Consider the following 21462-nt stretch of genomic DNA (forward strand, 5'->3'; position numbering starts at 1 on the left):
CCCACCTTTGAAATTCTATATCAATAAAACATTGCTGGTCCAGGCAAGGTCACATGTACGGAATCCACATAGAGACCAGGACTCGTTTTACTTTGGAGGCTGCCTGAATAATTTCTACCAGTTGGGGTAGGATTCATTTCCTGTAACAGAAAGCAGGATTTCCTAGATTTGTTTCCTGTGCGCATTCTGCTTTGGAAGGCTTGCCGTGTCTTTATTCAGCTATTGATTACAGCCCGAGGGGCGGTGGGCCCTGCCTGCCACCATGCAGTAACTCCCAGCGGAAATGAACTAGATCTAATCTGGCCAGAGAGAGGTGCTCCTGGGTGCCCGGCCCGGACAGCATTCCGTCACTTCCCAGGTGTTTGTCAGCGTCACGGGTGGGGTGCAGTGGGAGAGGGTGGAGGGGTCATGGTCGTGATGCAGTTTTTTCTAACGAGTTCGTTTCTTGGCGTGAATGGTCAGGGAGGTGCTCTCCTAAGGCAGGTAGAATCAACCCTGCGATCCATTCGTTTGTCTTTTTCAGGAATTCTTTCATATGAAAAAAACAAAATACAACTTCTTTTAGGCATGTAAAATCACAAGTACTTATGTCTTCCTTACAGAAAAAGTAACAATGTAGATTCAAAAGAGAAGTTGATAAACATTAATTTTATCCACCACGTAGAGGTTACAGTTTACATTGTTATAGATTTTCCCCAAGCACATGCGTCTCTATGTAGAAACATAATTGCATGTTTCTGTGGTACAGATTCATCCTGTAGCCCAGGGAAGGAAGGAGGGTGAAGTGAGTGAAGTCACATCCGTTACCAAATCCTATGGCTGTCACATTCCTGTTGGATTTCTGTCTGCAACAAGTGTGTGTGTGTGTTTATGTATCCGTGTTTGTATATTTGTAGGGGTGCTTGTGTGTGCACACACATGTGCCCTGTGAGTACGTGTGTGTGTGTGATGTGTGTTTTGATTGAAGGTTTCTCGATGCCTTGGCCATGCCTTGAATAGCTCACTAATTTCAGAGCGATTAATTACAAGTTCTCATCGCGTATAGGATGTTCTGCAAGCCTGCCCCATGCTCGTGTCATAGGATGAGAAGCGTGTCTCCTTCTTACCCTGAAACCTTCATCTTGCCCCCTCTACACAAGACCTCCCCCTCCTGGACATCTTTCTCTGAGACGCCCATTGTCACCAGTAACCGAGTATTCATGCAGAGATCTTTCTTTGCATATATTAGAATTTTTTCTCACCCCTTAATTATTGACACATTTTTAAAAATTTAAGAAGAGCACATTAGAGATTATAGATTCACTTTTGTACCTTGCTTTCAGTAGCTCTTGTTTTTAAATATATATATATTTTTAACGTTTATTTATTTTTTTGAGACAGAGCATGAACAGGGGAAGGAGCAGAGAGAGAGGGAGACACAGAATCGGAAACAGGCTCCAGGCTCTGAGCCATCAGCCCAGAGCCCGACGCGGGGCTCGAACTCACGGACCGCGAGATCGTGACCTGGCTGAAGTCGGACGCTTAACCGACTGCGCCACCCAGGCGCCCCTGAGTAGTTCTATTTTTAACTTTTAATTTAACTTAATTTAATTTTATTTTTATTCTTTTTTAACTAATGTCTCTGCCCGATGGAGGGCTCGAACTCACGACCCCAAGACCAAGAGTTGCATGCTCTACCGACTGCGCCAGCCAGACGCCCCTACTTTTTAACTTTTCGAGGAGGCTTCATCCTGTTTTCCACAGGGGCTGCACCAGTGTGCATTCCCACCAGCAGTGCAAGAAGGTTCCTTAGTGGGGTGATTTGGGGCAAATCATCAGTGAGCTGACGACAGTAAGACACGGCCACCTGCCGAGTTCCTGCTTGGTGTGCCAGGGGCACTGTGCTCTGGGCACCTCCTACGGCTCACGGGTACTGCGGTGGTGCCCGTTTAGCGGATGAGGTGTAGGTGCCCGTTTAGCGGATGAGGTGTCCCCAAGGCCACGTGGCTGGCGAGACGAAAACCAGGCAGCCCGCGTCCCGGGGCTGGTTCTGTGACTGCGATACTGCTCCTCTGCCCGTGGGAGGAGGGCTCGCATGTGCTTTGTCGCTCACGAAACACTACTGAGTGCTGTGCACCTGTGTTGGGAGCTTCAGGCTGACGTTGGGTGAGCTTCCAGAGCGTCTGGATATTCTGGCCTGTTCTGAGCCAGCATTCGGGGTCTGTTTGCCTCCCAGGCTCCGTGAAGTGTGTTTTTTTTGATCCCTTCCCTCTGTCTCATCTGGAGAAGCTAACACACTGGGTGCTAAGAAAACTTCTGGGAGCCCCCCGAGTGCCTTGTCTTCACCACCCATCTCTCCAGGGTCCTGTCCTTAGAAAGACAAACCAAAAGGGTATGTTTCTCCTCTGATCTCCAGTGACCTTGAAACAGCCCTCTTACAGACAGCACGAGAGATCAACAAAGAGCTGCGTGCACAGGTCCCCCCATCGATGGCAGAGTCTGCCAAGGAGGCCATTCCTGAGCCCGTGTCACCTTGCTGGGAGATAGAAAAGTATGGTGAATGGGCGCCTGGCTGGCTCAGTCAGCGGAGCGGGCGACTCTTGATCTCGGGGTTGTGGGTTCAAGCCCCACATTGGGTGCAGAGATTACTTAAAAAAATAAAATCGTAAAAAAAAGTACAGTGAAGATACAGCTCAGCGAGCAGCAGATTTTGTAAGTGTAACATAGGCTTGTTATAGAAAAGGTAAACAATTAGAGAAAAAAAACTATTTTGGTATTTTTCCTCTCTCTTCCATACCTAAAATTTAAATGTTTAGTCATTCCACATTCTATCTTGATTTGTCCACCTGGTAATACGTTGTCTTATCCCTGTCCAGTAGCCATCTGTGATAGGATTTTTATTTTATTAAAAAAATTTTTTTTAATGTTTCTTGTTGAGAGAGAGAGAGAGAGAGAGAGAGAGAGAGAGAGACAGACAGCAAACAGGGGAGGGGCAGAGAGAGAGGGAGAAACAAGAGTCTGTAGCAGGCTCCAGGCTCCGAGCCGTCAGCACAGAGCCCGACATGGGGCTCGAACTCAAGGACTGTGAGATCATGACCTGAGCTAAGTCGGTTAAGACACTTAACCGACTGAGCCACCCAGGCGCCCCTGTGATAGGATTTTTAATGGCTATGCTCTTTCCTGCTGCTTAGGTACACCACAGATTATTCATTTTGTCTCCCGCTTCTGTCCATCTTAAATTTTGATGTCCTGACATAGCCTGACGGGTTCAATCTCTGCACATCTCGGAGTGTGTGTGTGTGTGTGTGTGTGTGTAAAAGGCTCCAGGTGTCTCGTTTTGCATCTTTGTAACTGTGTTGCAGAGAGTGATGATAAAAACCACCCCGGGGAAGGGCAAACCTGTGGCCTTGCTGGGGTCCTGCCTTCTCAGCCCTTGTGCGGACCTGAGGTTTTTCCCTCCAGGACCACATTCATTGCTCAGGGGTGCCCTTCCTTAAATGCCTCCTTGTACCTGTGCTCCGGGCTGTTGGACAATGACTGCATTCAGACGTGTGTGCAAATGAGGGAGAAAGATTTAGGAGGTGGGTGGGGCTTTGCCCTCCTGCTGCCTTGTTTTTGCCCCAGGGTGAGTTCAGAAAACAGAGGTCAGGAACTTAAGGAGAAAACACTGGGACAATGTTATTTATTAACCAGTGGGGTAAGAATCTTGAAATAGGGTGTTGGTTGCTCAGAAGAGAGGGGGTGTTGGGAATGTTTTAGGGACGCTGTAGAAAACCTATCAAATGACTTATGCTTGGGATTAGCTGTTCGGTGGGCCGGTTCTGTCCCGTTTCTTGTTAGTGTTGGCCCAGAATGGACTTGAGGGCAAAGTTATTTCTGAGTGGCTAAGATTTTATGGAGATGATGTCATTCTTTCTTTTCAAATGTAAATTTTCATCAGATTAAGTGATAGGAGCCTGAATTTCAAGTACAGGATCAAAGAAACTTGGATGGTGAGTGGCCTTTTAACCACCATCTTGCCCAAAGATTCATAAATAAAACAGGGGCAGTGTTTTGTTTGCTCCGTGCTGTGTGTAAAAAAAAAAAAAAAAAAAAAAAAAAAAAAAAAAAAAATCTGCAGCAATATATATATATTTTTTAAATCACTTAATGTTATAGAAAAGTCAGCTTTTCTTGGGAAAGGTCAGATCTGGAAATGGTGGGCCCAGTTTCTCCTGGGCAGTGGCTGGCCGAACGGGGTGGCTCCTGCCTCAGTTTACCCCTGCCCCCATGGGGCCAGCCTTACTCCTGTCTGCTCCCTGTCCAGCCCCCCGGTAGTGCATTGTCCATTGAGCTTCCTAATTAAGAATACCTTAGGTCTCTGGATGCATTCATGGTCTTGAAAGGCCGGATTAGTGCGACCTGGCTCGTCTTTGCGAGTCTGGGTGTTGATCCTCTCGAAGGCCACCAGAGGTACCAGATTCACGCACGCTCTGACGATGGCCGCGCATCCTACTCCTGACAAGAATTCAAGGCTTTTTAGCCTGACCTGGCGTATTTCCCAAGCACGCGTTTCCCAGGTACAAAGGGAAAATTATTAAGACTTGTCACAGGTGGTTTATTGCTGACCCACAAATGATGGAAAAGCCCTTTCATGGATCGTTCTGGCCTGAATTCTTCAGATGGGCATTTTGGGGAGGGAGCATAGCAGCCCGTCCTTTTGATTTCCTGGCCCAAACCAAAACACGCGGCCGACTCAGGAGCCCCCACTCCCCGGCCTTCCACCCCCTTCTCCGTTTCCATTTGGTAGAGTTAATTTATTTGTTCAATCATTCACCTTAACGGGTTTCTTTTGCTGCTGCTGCTCTGACCTCTGGATATTCTGACCTGAAGTCTCAGAGCACCCCCTCCCCCCGACTTCTGGCTGTTGGGGACAACGAGACTCAAGACCCCCAAATCCTTTCTGATCGGACGATATGGAGTGATTCTCTTGAACGGAGGTTTGGATCCGTCAGGATAAGAAGTAACCTCATTTCATGTCCTCTTGTTTTGCAAAGACATGCATTGGTCTCTCCTGACCCCTGAAATGTGTGTCCCTGCTGCATTCGAGAAGGGTCGGGGAGCACCCCAATGCCAAACCAGTCTCTTCTCCGTAGGACCTTGGGGATTTCTGTTAGAAAGGAGCTTCAGACTAACGCTGTGGGCCAGAGAGCGGAAGGTGAGAATCAGTGACCCGCCCCCTTGGTAGGGCTCAGGTCCTGGGGGCACCAGTCCCCAGAGAGACCAGGGAGGTTTTAATGAGGAGGTTGGACCCAGCGTGGGGAGCAGCAAGCCTGGTGGTGGCTCGTTCCTTCGCTCCCCTGAGGGCGTCGCTGCAGAAGAAGTCGAGGTTGGAAGATGTTTGCCTACAGGCGTATTTCACCCATCAGCGGCACTTGTCAGTGCTCACCATTTCAGAATTACAGACCGGCTGTCCCTCCAGTACAGCCCTGAGGGTCCCTGGCGAGGGGGCTGGGCTGGCCCAGGCGGGAACTGCCACGTGCTCTTGGAAGCCACTGCCGGTTCCGCATTCTTCCCATTGTAGTTAAGAGCAGGCTTCATGGGAGTTCCACTACCACTGACCTTTCACGTCTGTTCAGAACAATGAAATGGGTTTTTGAGGGGTGGTGTAGCAGCAGCTTGAAAACAAGAATGAAAAAAACCCCTTTCACTGGCAGTCACGGTTGAAGGCATCTCGAGAAGAATTTTTCTTTGTTACAGAATCGGTGTGTAAAGGAGGATGTAAACTTGGGTTTTTTTTGGCTCGTGTGTACCTATGTATTTGTAATATGTTGAGTTGAGATATGTGTTTACTTAAAATTAAAAGAGGGGCGCCTGGGTGGCTCAGTCGGTTAAGCGGCCGACTTCGGCTCAGGTCATGAGCTCATGGTTTCTGAGTTCGAGCCCCGCGTCGGGCTCTGTGCTGACAGCTCGGAGCCTGGAGCCTGCTTCGGATTCTGTGTCTCCCTGTCTCTGACCCTCCCCCGTTCATGCTCTGTCTGTCTCGGTCTCAAAAATAAATAAATGTTAAAAAAAATTTTTTTTAAAAAATGAAAAGAAATGCAGGTACATGAGGAAGATATTTCCGTGGTACAGAGAGAGAGAAAGTAGGAGATAGAAGTATTGCCCATCACATGTGTCACCCTATAAACAGCGTACGTGGAGATGCGATCATTTTGTGTGTGTCCAATCTTCACTGATCATTTTAGACTTGGAGAGATGATTGTTTGCAGGTAAGACAAGCCCTATGGAAAGAGTCATTGACTCAGACCAGTAAATGAATGGTTTTTTTCAAAGACTGATGCAGACTATTAGCAAACAAGACAAAAAACAGTCATTGCTAGACTAGCCCTTTCTTTGCAGGAGGAGGTCAGTGTGACAGTATCTTCTGTCGGTCAGAGGGGAAAGCTAGTCCATGGGAATCCTGGTTGACTTGTTCTGACATAATTCGAGCCGAGTAGAGTTTCTTGAAGACAAACCTCTTGTTCCAGCATAAATCCAGTTACTGGCCACAACAGAAAGCCAGTTAGGTATCTGAGCAGAACCCACGAAGGATGCATACACAGAATGTTTAGGGCTGGGACAGAAATGGAAAAGAAGCCACCTGGAGGGAGTGGGGACGGGGGGCAGAGCGGAGCTAGAACCCCGGTTTGATCTGTGCCCCCCACCCCCGCCCCTCCCCGCTCCAGGGAGTAGTAGGGCAGCCCAGGAGAGCCTGGGGGTTCCCGAAACACGGAGTAGCAGGTGTCTTCCTGTGCAGAATCTCTTGGTAGAAGGAAGGGGGAGCTCCGGAAGCATCCTGGTGAGGCAGAAGCTTGGGCAACTGTGATCCCCCGGGAAAGTGACTCTCGGTGCCCTCCGCCCCTGCAGGGACACTGAAATACTGCACAGTTACTTACACAGTGATGGCCCCTTGTGACCCACCACCCAGCTGAAAGTTAGTAAAGCATCTCAGAATCAGCACCTCCTGGGTACCCCTTTCTCTGTCACCCTCTGTCACTCCCCAGGTCTGCCCTGTCCTAAAAGCTGCCTTCTTTTCCTTCCCTAAAAGTTACATTTTATAAGAAGAAAGGGGGGGGGCGTACCTTTTCTAGACTCCATCGTCTCGGGCTTGGTTTGGAATAAAATGGCGGCTTGTTGGGCATTAAAATTGGAAGCGTCTTGTGTGCGTTGCCTGTCGTTGGCTGTAGCAAATTGCTGCACTTCTGCTGTTTGGAAACACTACACATTTATCACAGTCCTGTAGGTGAGAGGTCCGATCCAGGGCTCACCAGTCGGCCGGGGCGCCTCTGTTCCTCCCGGAGGCCCCAGGGGTGAATCTGTTGCCTTGCCTTTCCCGGCAGCTAGATGCTACCCTGTTCCTTGGTTTATGTCCCTGCCTCTCTCTTCAAAACCGATGCCATCTCCTCTCTCTGACCCTCCCTCTGCCCTCAACTTCCTCTCTGGCTGCGGCCAGGAAAGTTCTGCCTTTTGAGGACCCCTATGATTACATTGGGCCCACCTGCATAATCCACGAGTGGCTCCTGATGGCCAGGTCCTTAACCTTCATCACCCCTGCCAAGGCCATTTGGCCGTGTAAGGTAACCTGTTCACAGGTCCCGGGATTAGGTTGTCGGCATCTTTGGGGGCCGTTATGCTGCCTGCCGCACGTCTCAACTTTCTGCCGGTGACAGTGTGTCAGGTGGATGCCTGAGTGCGGCCAGGCACCACTGAGGATGAACTTGTACCCCAGTCTAGGCCCCTGTGCTTGTAGGGCAGGCCCCCAGCTGATCTGGGGTTGGCCGTTTCTGTTAGACCCAGGATTAGATCCCATGTCAGCCTGTCGCTGCTTTCAGCCGGGAGCCTCCCACCTTGCTTGCTTCTCTGAGTCTGGTTTTTCATATCCACTCAGGTGGAGTGGGTCATTCTTAGCTCAGTGGGCTCTCTGCTGGGCATGCGGGGTGGCCCTGCCATTTAGGCTGTGTCTGTCAGGCACCCCGTGGGCTCTCCATACTCTCTTGTGCCTCCTTCCTGTGGCAGTGGGGGAGGGGGGAAGGGCAAGTCCGGGTGGGGACTCAGCACTGTCCAACCCCTCCCCAGCTCCCCTGTCTGTTGTTTTCCTTTTCCCTTTGTATTTCCTTCTCTTCCTGGAGGCCCCTGGCCAGGTTCACAGGCTTTTATTTTTATCACTATTTTTTACTGTTTGTTTATTTATTTGAGAAAGAGAGAGGGAGCGCATGCATGAGCCAGAGGAGGGGCCGAGAGAGAGGGAGAGAGAGAGAATCCCAAGCAGGCTCCGTCCGTGCTGTCCGTGTACAGCCCAGTGTGGGACTCGGTCCCATGAACGGTGAGATCATGACGAGCCGAAATCAAGAGTCGAGGGCTTAACTGACTGAGCCACCCAGGCGCCCGCAGATTCACAGGCTCTTAAAAGATGCAAAGTAATTGTTTATATTTAAAGGGAGATCTCAGGCACAGGTCCAGATTTCTGTTCTTTTCTCGAGAAACCAGAAGCTCTGGCCATCCGGGGCCACGCCCCCTTGGGGGTGGCCTCCTCCATCAGTGCATCGTGGGGTCATGGGGTCGCCGCCCCTGTGGATGTGATGCGGGCGCGTCCCCACCCTGCCCTCATCACTTTCTTGCATGACCAGTCCGGTCCCCGTCTTGGAGTTTGCGGCCCCCGCCTTTGACCTGAAGGGAAGCCAGTCTCGCTGAGGCTGCCAGAAGGTTCCAGGGGGCGACAGAAGCCACGCCCCCAGGAAGCGCAGTGCGCGCCGGGTGGGCTCGTGCGCCAGGCAGCTCCAGGTTTCCCTCCTGGCCTGGCAGCTGAATGAGTAGCTTCCTCCAGCGCTGGTTTCCTCTTCCGTGTAGACCGGGGTCCTCACCCGCGGGCAGGACTGTCTTCTGGGGCGGGGGGTAAATCTCTGCTGTGGTTTGGGATGTCTGACAGCCCCTCACGGTGGAGGCCAGGAGGTGCGGGCACACGCCCCCTTCTCCAGCTGCGACCACCAGCAGTGTCCCCGGACGTGGCCGCACGTCCCCTCGGGGGCAGAGCCGCCTGGCTGAGAAGGGCCGTGGACACCTACCGGGTTGCTTACTCGTGGGGCTGCCTGTTGCCGTGGGCTCCGTGCATGTGTCGCAGACGCGGTCGCTCCCGACCCTCTGTGTGTTCCCTCTGCCACGGCCCGGGCACCCAGCCTGCCTCTGGGCCCGGAAGAGAAGGTGAGTTGTACCGCGCCGAGGGCAGCTGAGAGGTGGGAGCGCCCGCAGGCCCGGAGGAGCCGAGGCCGTCGCGGGCCGGCCCAGCCTCCCCCCGGGGCCCCAGTGGCTGCCTGTGCCCCGTCTCCGCTCCCAGTTCCACCCTTGTGTTCATTTGCTTGACCTGTGAGCCGGGGCCCTGGGCGGCGTGTCTGATTTCGACCCTGTGTCCCGTTTAGGTGGCCCTCGTACAGTGGACCGAAAGTGTGGGGCTGACCCTGGTGGGCCGGGACCAGTCTTCCATGCAGCTGAGGACCCCTGGCGACCAGATCCTGAACTTCACCATCTTACAGATCTTCCCTTTCACCTACGAAAGCAAGCGCATGGGCATCATCGTGCGGGTGAGTTACCCTCCTTCTGACTTCAAGTGAGTAAATAACTCAAGCGGACTGGCTGCGTGTGCCCCTGTAGCTCCGCGTCCTTTCTTAACCCTTTCCTACCCTCTTGATCGTGACGTCTGTTGTCCAGACTCAGAAGAGAATGTAATTGCCTGAGCAGAAACGATATCAGTCCCTCAGGCGGACAAGACCTCGGAGAGCTGATGGGCTTCTGGTTAACCTCGTTCTAGAGGGAAAGGTCTAACGTTCTAGAGGGAAAGGTCTAACGTATGCAGATGGGGCGTTTCTTGGTAATAATACACTTCTCATTGTGTACGCTTTTGTTGAACCCAACATATCTCTCTCGAGGTGAGGTTGACATCAGCGAACCATTTTGAAGTGAGTAACTCAGCGGCATTTAGGACTGCCGTGAAGTTTCAAAACATCTTCGTCACCCTAAAAGGAACCCTCCTACCCATGAAGTAGCGGCCCCGCATTCTTCTAGTCCCGGAACCACCACTCCGCTCTCCGTCTCTAGGGATTTACCTACGCCGGATGGTTCGTGTAACTGCATTCCTGTGACACGTGACCCATCCGGCATAATGTTGTCCAGGTTCATTCACTTTGTAGTAGGCATCAGAACTCCATTCCTTTTTTTTTTTTTTAACGTTTATTTATTTCTGAGACAGAGACAGCATGAGTGGGGGAGGGGCAGAGAAAGAGGGTCGAGACGCAGAATCCCAAGCAGGTTCCAGGCTCTGAGCTGTCAGCACAGAGCCCTGTGCGGGGCTCAAACCCATGAACTGCGAGATCATGACCCGAGCCAAAGTCGGACTCTCAACCGACTCAGCCACCCAGGCGCCCTGAACGCCATTCCTTTTTATGGCTGCATCTGTTGAAAGACACTTGGGTTGTTTCCACCTTTTGACTGTTGGGAATGGTGCTACTTTGAGCATTCGTGTACAAGGATTTGAAGATCTGTTTTCAGCATTTTGGGGTATATACTTAGGAGTGGAGTTGCTGGGTCCTGCTGGGTCCATTACCCACTTGCTGGATAATTCCATCTTTTAGCTTTATGAAGAACCTCCAAATGGTTTTCTGTCATCTTGTACCATTTTGCGTTCCACCAGCAATGTAGGAAGGTTCCGGTTTCTCCACATCTTCGCCAACAGTTTTTATTTTCCTTCTTCACTATTTTGATGAGAGCCGTTTTTGTGGCTGCAAAGTGGTATCTCGCTGAGGTTGTGATTTGCATTAACTTTATGACTAACGATGTTGAGCATATTTTCATGTGCTTATTGGCCGATTTTATATCTTCTGTGGAGAAATGCGTATTCAAATCCTATGCCCGCCTTTTAATTTGATTGTCTTCATTGTTGAGTTGTAAGTGTTCTTTATATAGTGTGGCTATTAGACCCTTATCAGAGAGATGCTCTGCAAATATTTTCTCTTTCTCTCTAGATTGTCTTTTTACTTTCTTTTTTTTTTCATCTTTTCATTTTCTTTGATAAAATTTCTTTGACTCACAGAAGTTACTAATTTTGGTGAAGCCTAATTTATCTATTTTTTTCTTTTGTTGCTCTTAGGTGTCATATCCAAGACTTTACTGTTAAATCCAAGCTCATGAAAATTTACTCCTATGTATCTTTTTAAGAGTTTTGTAGTTTTGGCTCTTTCAGTCATCGATCCCTTTTGGGTTAATTTTTGTATATGGTGTGAGGTAGGGGTTCAGCTTCATCCTCTCGCACGTGTGCAAACGTTGTTCCAGCACCATTTGGTGAAGGGACCGTTGTTTATCCACTGAGTGGCCTTGGCATCCTCGTTGTAATTCAGTATTTTCAATGGTTTTTCATTCGTACGGTCACTGAAGTTATCGGGAAAATACAGCGATCGTTCAGCAGCATCATTTTGTCATATTTATTTCAAATTGTGTTGTTATACATTTGGAAACTTGTATTGCAGTATAACCTACACAGAGAACCGTGCAAACATCATAAGCGTGCAGCTCAGGTGTCTACAAAGTTAGCACACCCACGTCACCAGCACCCAGAGCGAAGATCAGAATCCCACCCATTTTTACCCCAGCAACTCCGTTGTGCCCCTTCCTGGTCACCTACATCCCTCTCTCTCCCCACAGGGATATGACCACTCTGTTGATTTCTACCACGGGTTAATCTCTTTTTTGAGATTTTTTCTTTATAGAAATCATGCAGTAGTTTCCTTTTCATGTTTGAGTACATTTGCTCAAATTTATATTTGTAAGATTCATCCATGTTTTTGTGGGTATTGTAGTTTTAAAACGTTTTTATTTTTATTTATTTAAATTGTTTTAAATGTTTGTTTATTTTGAGAGAGAGAGAGACAGAGAGGGTGAGAGGGGAGGGTCAGAGAGAGAGGGAGACACAGAATCTGAAACAGGCTCCAGGCTCTGAGCTGTCAGCACAGAGCCTGACGCGGGGCTCGAATTCATGGACCGCGAGATCATGACCTGAGCTGAAGTCGCATGCTTAACCGACTGAGCCACCCAGGCGCTCTAAGGGAGCTTTAAAAGTGCAGATCACTTTCATCCCATCCAGATCTGTTTTGGTCTTGGGATGGCTCCTTGGTATTTGTAAGGTTTTCCGCATTATTCGGCTTGATTGGGGTAAACCCTGCTCAATCCTGGGCAACTTCGGAATGTGACTCCTCTTTTTGGTTTGGTCTTTAAAAGAAAGGAGACTCCCTTCTACCTTGATGTACCCAAGTGTGTTATGCCTGAAAGATCAAAGAGCTGTAGGTTCTATTATAGTAAGTTGGTAACAGTAGTGTGAGTACTTAGTGATCAGGGTAATTAGGAGCAGAGGTGCCAGCGACAGTAGGGATGGTTTCGGCTGTAGGAACAGCAATGACGTGATGACAGGTAGCATTTAATGATGCTCGTTGTGTGCCAGCGGCTGTTCTAAAGGATTTCCAGAAACTCACTCATTAAGCCTTAGCATAAGCCAACAAGGTAGGTACCATTTTGATTGGCATTTGACAAAGGAGAAAATGGAAGGGTAGGGAGGCTCAGCATTCTCCCCACGTTCACACAGCTGGATAATGGCGGAGCTGGGGCTGGGCCCAGGCGATATGGCCCCCAAGTCCAGGCTCTTTAACCACTACGACCTGGGAGTTTGGGTGTGGTGAGTGGGGCATCGAAAAGCTTGTGGAGCACCCCTAGTAATGCTGGAGTACTGTGTCGTGTGTTCTGCCTGGCAGATTTCCCCACACTTAGCGGTATAAAACGGTAGAAGGTAGTATCTCACGGGGTCTGTGGGCCAGGAATCTGGGTGCAGCTTTGCTGGGTCCTCTGGCCTGTGGTTTGTCACAGGCCGCTGTCATCTGGGGTTCAGCCGGGGCAGGATCCAGCTGAAAACCAGATAAAATCAGTGCTGTGGGTGGGATTCGGCTCCTTGCGGTTTTGGACGGAAGGCTTTAGTTCTCCGCTCTTTTGGTAGGAGGCCACCCTCATTCACTGTTCCACCGGCCTCCCCGTAGGTCAGCTCCCTTGTCGGCGGGCTTCATCAGAGTGAGCAAGATGGAGGGCAGAGTCTTTGCAACCTGATGTCAGAACTGGCCTCCCATCGCTTCTGCCTTGCTTACTAGAAGCTGGTTACAGGGTCCAACCCCCACTCAGTGGGAGTGGGTCTCACCAGGGCATGGAGTATGAGGGAGTGGGGGTCATCGGAGGGGGTACGGGTCATTGGAGGGAGTAGGGGTCATTGGAGGGGGTAGGGGTCATTGGAGGGAGTAGGGGTCATTGGAGGGAGTAGGGGTCACTGGAGGGGGCAGGGGTCACTGGAGGGGGCAGGGGTCACTGGAGGGGGTAGGGGTCATTGGAGAGGACAGGGGTCTTTTGAGGGGGCAGGGGTCATTGGAGGGGGCAGGGGTCATTGGAGGGGGGGCAGGGGTCATTGGAGGGGGTAGGGGTCATTGGAGGGGGTAGGGGTCATTGGAGGGGGCAGGGGTCATTGGAGGGGGTAGGGGTCTTTGTAGGGGGTAGGGGTCATTGGAGGGGGTGGGGGTCATTGGAGGGGGTGGGGGGTCTTTGGAGGAAGTAGGGGTCATGGGAGGGACTAGGGGTCATTGGGAGGAAGTAGGGGGTCATTGGGAGCCACAGAAGAAACAGCTCCATGAGCTGCTGTTCTGATGACCCAGTGACACAGCCCGAATGTGCCTTGAATTTTTGTTAACATTTATTTACTTATTTTTTGAGAGAGAGAGAGAGAGACAGAGCATGAGTGGTGGAGGGGCAGAGAGAAGAAGACACAGAATCCAAAGCAGGCTCCAGGTTCTGAGCTGTCAGCACAGAGCCCGATGTGGGGCTCGAACCCACGGACTGTGAGATCATGACCTGAGCCAAAGTCGGACACCCAACCGACTGAGACACCTAGGGGCCCCGAATGTGCTTTGAAAATGACACATTTTAAGCGATTTTTATGTCCCTGATTGCAACTTTTGGGTGGGAGGGGAGCTTTTTCTCCCATGCTGCTGCTGCTTTTCTCACTGGCCCATACTTGGTCTGACCCATGGCTTCTAGACTGTATCTTGAGCACACATCTGATGTCAAGAACGTGGCCTGGCAGCTGTAGCACGGATCGTGTGTGTGGGTGTTTCCTGGGGAATCAGAGTCATTAATCGCCTCCGGAATCGCTTTTGTTCCAGCCTTTATTTTTTCAAGTTCTAGGACCGGGGTCTCCGCTGTAGTCATTCAAGAGCTGAATCATCATCAGATAGTACCCAGTATCAGCCGTTCTAGGATAAGTGAGCAATATATCCGCCCTTCCTTTAGCTGTGAAGGGCTTTCATTCCCAGATACACGTCCTATTTTATGACATGTGGGTCCACATCTTCTCACAGCAAGAACAGGGCCCTGTACCTTGAAGTAGGGGATACTTACTGGATGGGAAAAATCTATCATTAAACTTTTTTTTTTAATGTTTACTTTTGAGAGAGAAAGAGACAGACAGACAAAGCATGATTGGGGGAGGGGCAGAGGGACAGGGAGACCCAGAATCTGAAGCAGGCTCCAGGCTCCGAGCTGTCAGCACAGAACCCCATTTGGGACTCGGACTCATGACCCGTGAGATCATGACCTGAGCTGAAGTCGGATGCTTAACTGACTGAGCCACCCAGGCGCCCCTAAATCTATCATTATTTTAAAATAGCATCCCCCCCTTCCAAGGTTATGGAAAACAAACCAACTCGACATTGAATTAAAGCATTCAGAACAGATACATATATCAAGAGCTCAAATTGTTCTTTGTTTTCACCACCAAAGACCAACCATTCATCCCTCTTCAGAGACTTTCCCTTTTAGTTTTTTTCTACGCGTATACGAGTGTAAATACCCACACGCATTTGTATGAACTTGGCATTGAGCGTCACATGAGGCTTTCTAAACTCTTCCCCCTGTTGAACAATATGGATGGTGGAAATTTTCTCATATTACTAAAGTGTGATTTTTATGATTTTAATGCATGCATGGTGTTTTGTTGAAAAAATATACCATTATTTGATTAAATATTCTCAGACACTGCACATTTTTCATTTCTCACTATTAAAAGTCAGTCTGTGAGCATCTGTCTTTGTTAGGCTGGCTTTAATGACATGAGTATTTTTGCTAAGTTTTGTTTTCTGACCTGTCTCCCTCCTTATTCTTGCCTTTGACCCGTGGAAATCAGCCGTCAGGGCAAGTGGACAGGTTCTCCATTCTCCAGAAACCTCCCTAAACTCTTCTAATGCAGCCGTTCTCGCCCTGGGGCCATTTTGCCCCCAAGGGGACATTCGAAAAAGTTGGGAGACATTTTGGTCGTCCCAAGTCAGGGTTGACCTCCTCTCCTAGGTAGAGGCCAAGACGCCTCCTCACGAAGAATAACCCACCCCAAACGTTAATTGTGCCGGGGCCAGCAGCTTAGTTCCCATGCACCCAGATATCCTGTCTGGTTATTTGGAAATACCCACCCGGTCACCTGAGGTGAGGGAATGTCAGCTCCGCTGTGACACATCTTGGTTTGGTGACTGTTGGCAGTTACGGGCTCACTCACCTTGCTCACCAGCCCTCCTGACGCGTGCGAGCTCTTGGATGGCACTTGGCAGGGACTTGCAGGCAAAGTCCTTCCCTGGCGTGCATCTCTGTCTTCTGGGGGTTTCCTTGGGGGCTCGTGCGCTTGTGTCTCTGAAAGGAAGGCTGCCGTCGCCCGCCTTATTTCTGTTGTGTGTAGATGTTCCACTGCCCTCCCCCGGCCCGTCCCACGCGGAACGATGGAGGCCGATCGGTGCTGTAGATCAGACCCTTGTCATTGTTTGCATAGAAGAGGCCTTTGAACAGGGGCCAGGATGAGACCACAGTGGAAAAAGATGAGGCCCCAAAACAATGCCGCGCAACTGGCAGCTCTCCGTAAACGTACAGCGTGATCTCGCCATCGTATGGGAGCGAGGTAACCTTGTGATGAACCGAGTGGGAGGAAGTGAGTAACGGGAGGAGACAGTCGGTGCAGTGTTTGAATTGGACGAGCCGTCTGCGCCCTCCAGAGCGCCCTTCGCAGTAGAGGAAACTGGGGAGGGGACGCTATTTCCTACGGCTCTGTTGTCAGGCACCGTTCGGGTTGAGGCAAGAGGGAAAAAAGCCCCGGGATGCTTCCGTGCTCAGACCCCACGGCTCTCTCTGGCCCGAGTCACAAGCGGGCGTGGGTGTGTGGGATCCGTCGGAGGTGAAGCATGGGCTGCTGCTGGCTTTAGAGACGCAGGTGCCTGTTCGCGGCCGGCGGGCGCTTTTGTGAGCAAGCATGTAGTTCTCAAAGATTATCAGCGATGAGAGGGCCCTGGAAAGCTGTTCTGAAGAAGGAGACATGTACCACTAATTTGGCCCTGGGTATTTATTTCGTGTTTAGTTAACGCGTTCACAGGCTTTCCCGGGGGAGGAAAATTGAGGCATGAGGTGGTAATGGCCATGCTCTGTTCCCTCACCCCTCTCTTCCCCCCCAGGCCCCCCCCTCCCCGTGGTGGGAGTTCCCGAGGAAGGAGTCACAGAGTAAGAACCAGGGCTCAGAGCCATTGTTCCTTGAAGCCAGGGCTCCTCAGCCTCCGTGCTGTTGACACTGGGGCCAGATGGTTCCTGGTTGTGGCTGTCCTGTGCACCCTGGGACTCTCAGCAGCATCCTTGGCCTCTATCCGCTGGATGCCAGGAGTAGTCACCCCCTCGTCGTGACAGCCAAAAAGGTCTCCAGATACTGCCCCACGCAAAATCCCCTCCGTTGAGAACCACTGGGCGAGGCCTTGGTCCCCACACACAGTGCGGTTGAGGGACGCACAGAGCTACCGTCACCCTAGCGGGCTGATCACGCTGAGTGGGCGTTTTCTGTGTGTCTGGCCCTTGGCTGCGTGCTCTGTGTAGGTGACTTCGTTTAAGCCCCAACAGCCTGCGTGGTAAGAGTTGTTCCTGTTTTACAGATGAGAGAACTGAGGCTTAGAGAAAAGAAGCAGCAGGTCCCAAGTGCACACAGCTGAAAGCCGGTGTCGGGTCTAAGCCTTTGACGCCTGGGCCGTGGTGTTATCTACCCCCCCCCACCCCCGAAAAGCTGGTCAGTGTGAACAAAAATCTGGGTTATTTGATGGCTTCCAAGTCCTCAAGTAGACGCGGGTCTGGAATGATCGGGATTAGCAGTTCTCAGTGAAGGCAGTTTGCTCCCCAGGGGACATTTGTTTATGTCTGGAGACATTTGGGCTGTCCCCATGGGGGTGTGGCCGACCTCTAGTGGGGACGGGTCAGGGACGCTGTAGAAGGTCCTGGAATGCACAGGCCAGCCCCCACGGCAAGGAATTCCCCAGCCCATATGTGAACGATGCCAAAACTGAGAACCCCGCTCTGGGATAAGTACCTTACTTCCCCATCTTTTTGGGTAGACCACAGTTGGGTGATCCTGGCAGTCCTGTGTGTAAATTAAAGATGATCTTACGGGGGCGCCTGGGGGGCTCAGTCGGTTAAGCATCCGACTTCGGCTCAGGTCATGATCTCGCGGTTCATGAGTTCGAGCCCCGCGTTGGGCTCTGTGCTGACGGCTCGGAGCCCGGAGCCTGCTTCGGATTCTGTGTCTCCCTCTCTCTCTGCCCCTCCCCCGCTCACGCTCTGTCTCTGCCTCTCAAAACTGAATAAACATTTAAAAAAAAAAAAAAAGACCTTACAGCATGCGAGTCTGTTTTTGCTGAGACGGTAATAACTTTAAAAACAAACTTCTTAAATCCTTTTGATCTTTCTTTCCTCATTTAATGCTTTTCCAAACGCTTTGAGTTTTCTTCTATTTTCTGTGGCCTTTGCCCCCAAGTGAGCGCCGCGCCCCCCTCCGCCCCCTTCTGGCTTTTTATCTTTGGCCAAGTGACAAAACATCGGCGTCCGCTGAGTTTGTATGCCATCTGTCATGGGAGGTGGGTACTGGAGCAGAAAGCGGGTGTTCCTCTTGGGTATTCATTCCACCGGGCCCCCCCCCCCCCTCTCTAGGACGAGTCAACGGGAGAGATCACGTTTTACATGAAGGGAGCGGATGTTGTCATGGCTGGGATCGTGCAGTACAATGACTGGCTGGAGGAAGAGGTACGTGGGGTGTGGGGAGCGAGAACCGCAGAGGCATGTCTTGGAGGCCTTGCGTGGTGTGGTAACACGGGTCTCTGTGCTCGTTGTCTGTGGCTGTGTAACACATCACCCCCAAACGTAGCAGCTTAGAACGACACAGTTTTATTTCTCATGGATTCTGTGGGCCAGGCATCTGTCCACAGCTTGGCCGGCCGTCCTTTGCAGGGTCTCTCAAGCAGTTGCTTGGGACTGGGGTCTCATCTGAAGGTTCAAGTGGGGCAGGGCCCACGTCCAGGCTCAAGAGTCCGCCCCTCACTGGTTTTTGGCTGGAGGCAGGTAGCAGGAGGGTGGGGATCCTTGAGGGTCCGTGTCACGGGCTGCCTATCTTGATTGGTGATGTGGAGAATTGGCCACAGCAAGGAGAGAAGAAACTCTTGGGTTTGTCGGGTCATTTTTCTTTTGTCTCTCAGCTCCAGGTCGGGGTGGGGGGGGGGAGGCACAGTTTCCATTCAGTAATGTTATATTTTCAGGTAGAGGGTTTGCAAACTCAAAGGAGGGGCTGGGCAGGTAAGTCAGATAAAACAGGCCGGGGGTGGGGGGAGTGTCTTTCCAACAGGGTCGCACTTTGTGTGTGTTAAGCCTATCGGAATATTCTTCACCTGACAGCTGTTTTCTGGGAATACGTAGAAGCAGCCGCTTTTCATCCATCGTTGGCTGTGGTCTTTTGGGAGAGCATGCATGGTTGTGTCAGAGGTTTGGTTTTTTCCCAACAAGCCAGATCCAGGTTTGTCTGTGAAGTCTTACAATGTTGACTTAGCTTTTGAAACATGTACTGTGCCCGTCAAAGGAAAACCTATGCGTAGACCATGGTTGGCCTGCAGGCTGCCGTGTTGCAATCTCCCTTTAGAAGGTCTGCTTCAGGGAAGGTTGCTTTAGGGGAAAGCGATGTTTGGATTGGCCGGTTTGTCTCTGCCCCTGGTAGGGGCCTGTCCACATTAGCGTCCAGCCTTCCTCCGCGAGAGTCAGGGGCTTGGAGGCAAGGCCCTGAGTGTGGCTCTCCACCGACTGCGGTCTGCTTTTCAGTGTGGAAACATGGCCCGAGAAGGACTGCGGGTTCTCGTGGTGGCGAAGAAGTCTCTAGCAGAGGAGCAATATCAAGACTTTGAGGTAAGTGGTCCTGTGATCTTTCCATTGTGTTTTGCAGTTTCCGTACGTCTTCCCCTCTCTGGCTCTATCTCCTCTTCGTCTGCCCCTCGCTCAGTCTGCTCTAGCCATGCCGATGTCCTTTCTGAGCACCCCAGGCTCACTTCTGTCCCAGGGCCTTTGCACTTGCTGTTCTCTCTGCCTGGAACTCCCTTCCTGCACAGACCTCCCTGGCCTGCTCCCTCGCTTCCTTTGGGTCTCTGCTCAAATGCCGCCTCCTCTGAGAAGTCTTCCCGGACTCCCCATCTAAGGCAGCCCCACCTCACCACTCGCCGTCCACCACCCCGCTTAGCTTTCTTCACTGCACTAATCACCATCTAGAATGGACTCGTTTATATGTTTACATCTAACATTCTTCTTAATACCTCCTTTCGGGAATAAAATCTTTTCTAGAGCAGAGGCGGTCAGTCGGGTTTCCTGTCACATCCTAACATTTAGGGTGGTCACTGGCACATAGTTCACCCTCTGGAAAATTTGAAATGAATCACCCCCTTGGAGCCCTCAGTTTTTTGAGCTGTAAAAAGAGTTTAACTAGATCGTTGACTTTCACGGCTTAGGGGCTCCAGCGTAAATATGCCTGGTTTATCGTCCTCTTGTCCCGCGGATTGCATGTTCCTTGAGGGGAAGGGCCCTTGTATCCCCAGGCCTGGCACAAAGCCAAGTGCATGCATGTGCGTAGGACCGAAAGCGAGAGACAGGTGTTTGGGGACAGGCTTCTGGGGTCCTTGTCATGCTTCACCCAGAGAAGCTGTGCTTGATGGTGTCTCTTCCATGTGCTTGAGTTCTTTGTGAAGTTTTCTTTAGCAAGAGTTCCGGCCCTGATAAATTCTACTGTCTTTTCATGTTTAAAGGCATGTGTTTGAATCAGCTCCTTAGGGGATTCTTGATTTTCTTCCATGTCTTTACCACCCCTGGAAAGTGGCTAAACAGAAGGGTTGGGTCGGTGGTCTTTGGAGGTGGGACTTTGTCTTCAGAAAACCCAGTGATCAGGGATTCTTGGTCACGAAGGGCACGTTGTGTGTGGGAGATCTTGAGGGTACCAGTCCTTGTAACAACCCAGCGAGGTGGGGGCTGTTACTGCTGCTTCCTGGGTGAAAACAGCTAAGGCTCAGATAAGTTGAGCAACTTGCTGGAAGTTGCCCAGCCAGGTAAGTGTAGAGGAAAGGGTGGAGTCAGGGCCCGTCCGAGGTCTGGGCTGATCAACTTGGAAGGAGGCTGGGAGCCTCGGTTCATCCGTTTGAGGTCCAGCCACGCGCCGGGGTCCCCCCTTGGTGTCCTACTCCTGACGGCGGTCAGCCCGGCCCCCTCCCCACCGCCAGCAGTGACCGTGTGTCCCCTGCCGTGTCCCAGGCCCGCTACGTCCAGGCCAAGCTGAGCGTGCACGACCGCTCCCTCAAAGTGGCCACGGTGATCGAGAGCCTGGAGATGGAAATGGGGTTGCTCTGTCTCACGGGGGTGGAGGACCAGCTGCAGGCGGACGTGAGGCCCACCCTGGAGACCCTGAGGAACGCGGGCATCAAGGTAGGGAGCACCTGCCTGGGACCCGGCCGCTGAAACGGCTGCCGCCTTGTGGGAGCGAGCTTCAGAATCATCCTGCCGCGGGTGTAGACACGAGGAGGGGAGGGGGGCGGGGGGCGGGGGGAGCGAGGGAGGAACGAGGAGCGGAGTGCATGGGCAGCGACCCAGAGCCCTGTCTCGCCTGGACCGCTGCGTCCCTCCCGCTCCTCCAGCCCTGCCCCGAAGGCCACACCGGGCCCCCCGAAGGCGCGGCTGCGTGCAGCCCCGTATCCCTCAGGGCCAGGCTGTGTCCAGATGCTCGGGGTGTTCAGTACCTTCTCGCTGAGTGACCGGACGGCCAGCCGTCTGCTGCTGTTCTGGGTGAATGAGTAACCGCCCGCACCTCAAACTGCCCTATTTATTACGCTGTTTGGGGTCCAAAAGAGAAAGGAAAAAAAAACCCCAACCCGACAATCCGGTAGTTTCATCCGGAGAGGCCAGTAGAGGGCGTCAGAGGAGCAGGCTACACCTCAGAGGACCCCAGCCGAGCAGCCTGACTGGCTGGAAGCTCCTGGAAACGTGTCATGTTTGCCCAGAAGCAGCTCTCCCTTGCGTCCCCCGCCA

At 51.6% G+C, this 21462-nt stretch overlaps 1 protein-coding gene across 2 annotated transcripts in view; it reads left to right on the forward strand.

Annotated features, from left to right (window-relative positions):
* Nucleotides 1-21462, forward strand: part of ATP9A (ATPase phospholipid transporting 9A (putative)) — a 129339-nt gene that overhangs the window by 86707 nt on the left and 21170 nt on the right. For both annotated transcript variants that reach the window (XM_047069043.1, XM_047069044.1), the window contains exons 15-18: nucleotides 9414-9575; nucleotides 18067-18159; nucleotides 19222-19305; nucleotides 20692-20862. In XM_047069043.1, coding sequence (XP_046924999.1) covers nucleotides 9414-9575; nucleotides 18067-18159; nucleotides 19222-19305; nucleotides 20692-20862 — 510 coding nt within the window. The remainder of the gene's footprint in view (nucleotides 1-9413; nucleotides 9576-18066; nucleotides 18160-19221; nucleotides 19306-20691; nucleotides 20863-21462) is intronic.

Source organism: Lynx rufus, unplaced genomic scaffold, assembly GCF_022079265.1.
Source record: "Lynx rufus isolate CCGP_SWC_20201006 ecotype Redwood Valley unplaced genomic scaffold, mLynRuf1.p SCAF_8, whole genome shotgun sequence".
Lineage (NCBI taxonomy): Eukaryota > Metazoa > Chordata > Mammalia > Carnivora > Felidae > Lynx > Lynx rufus.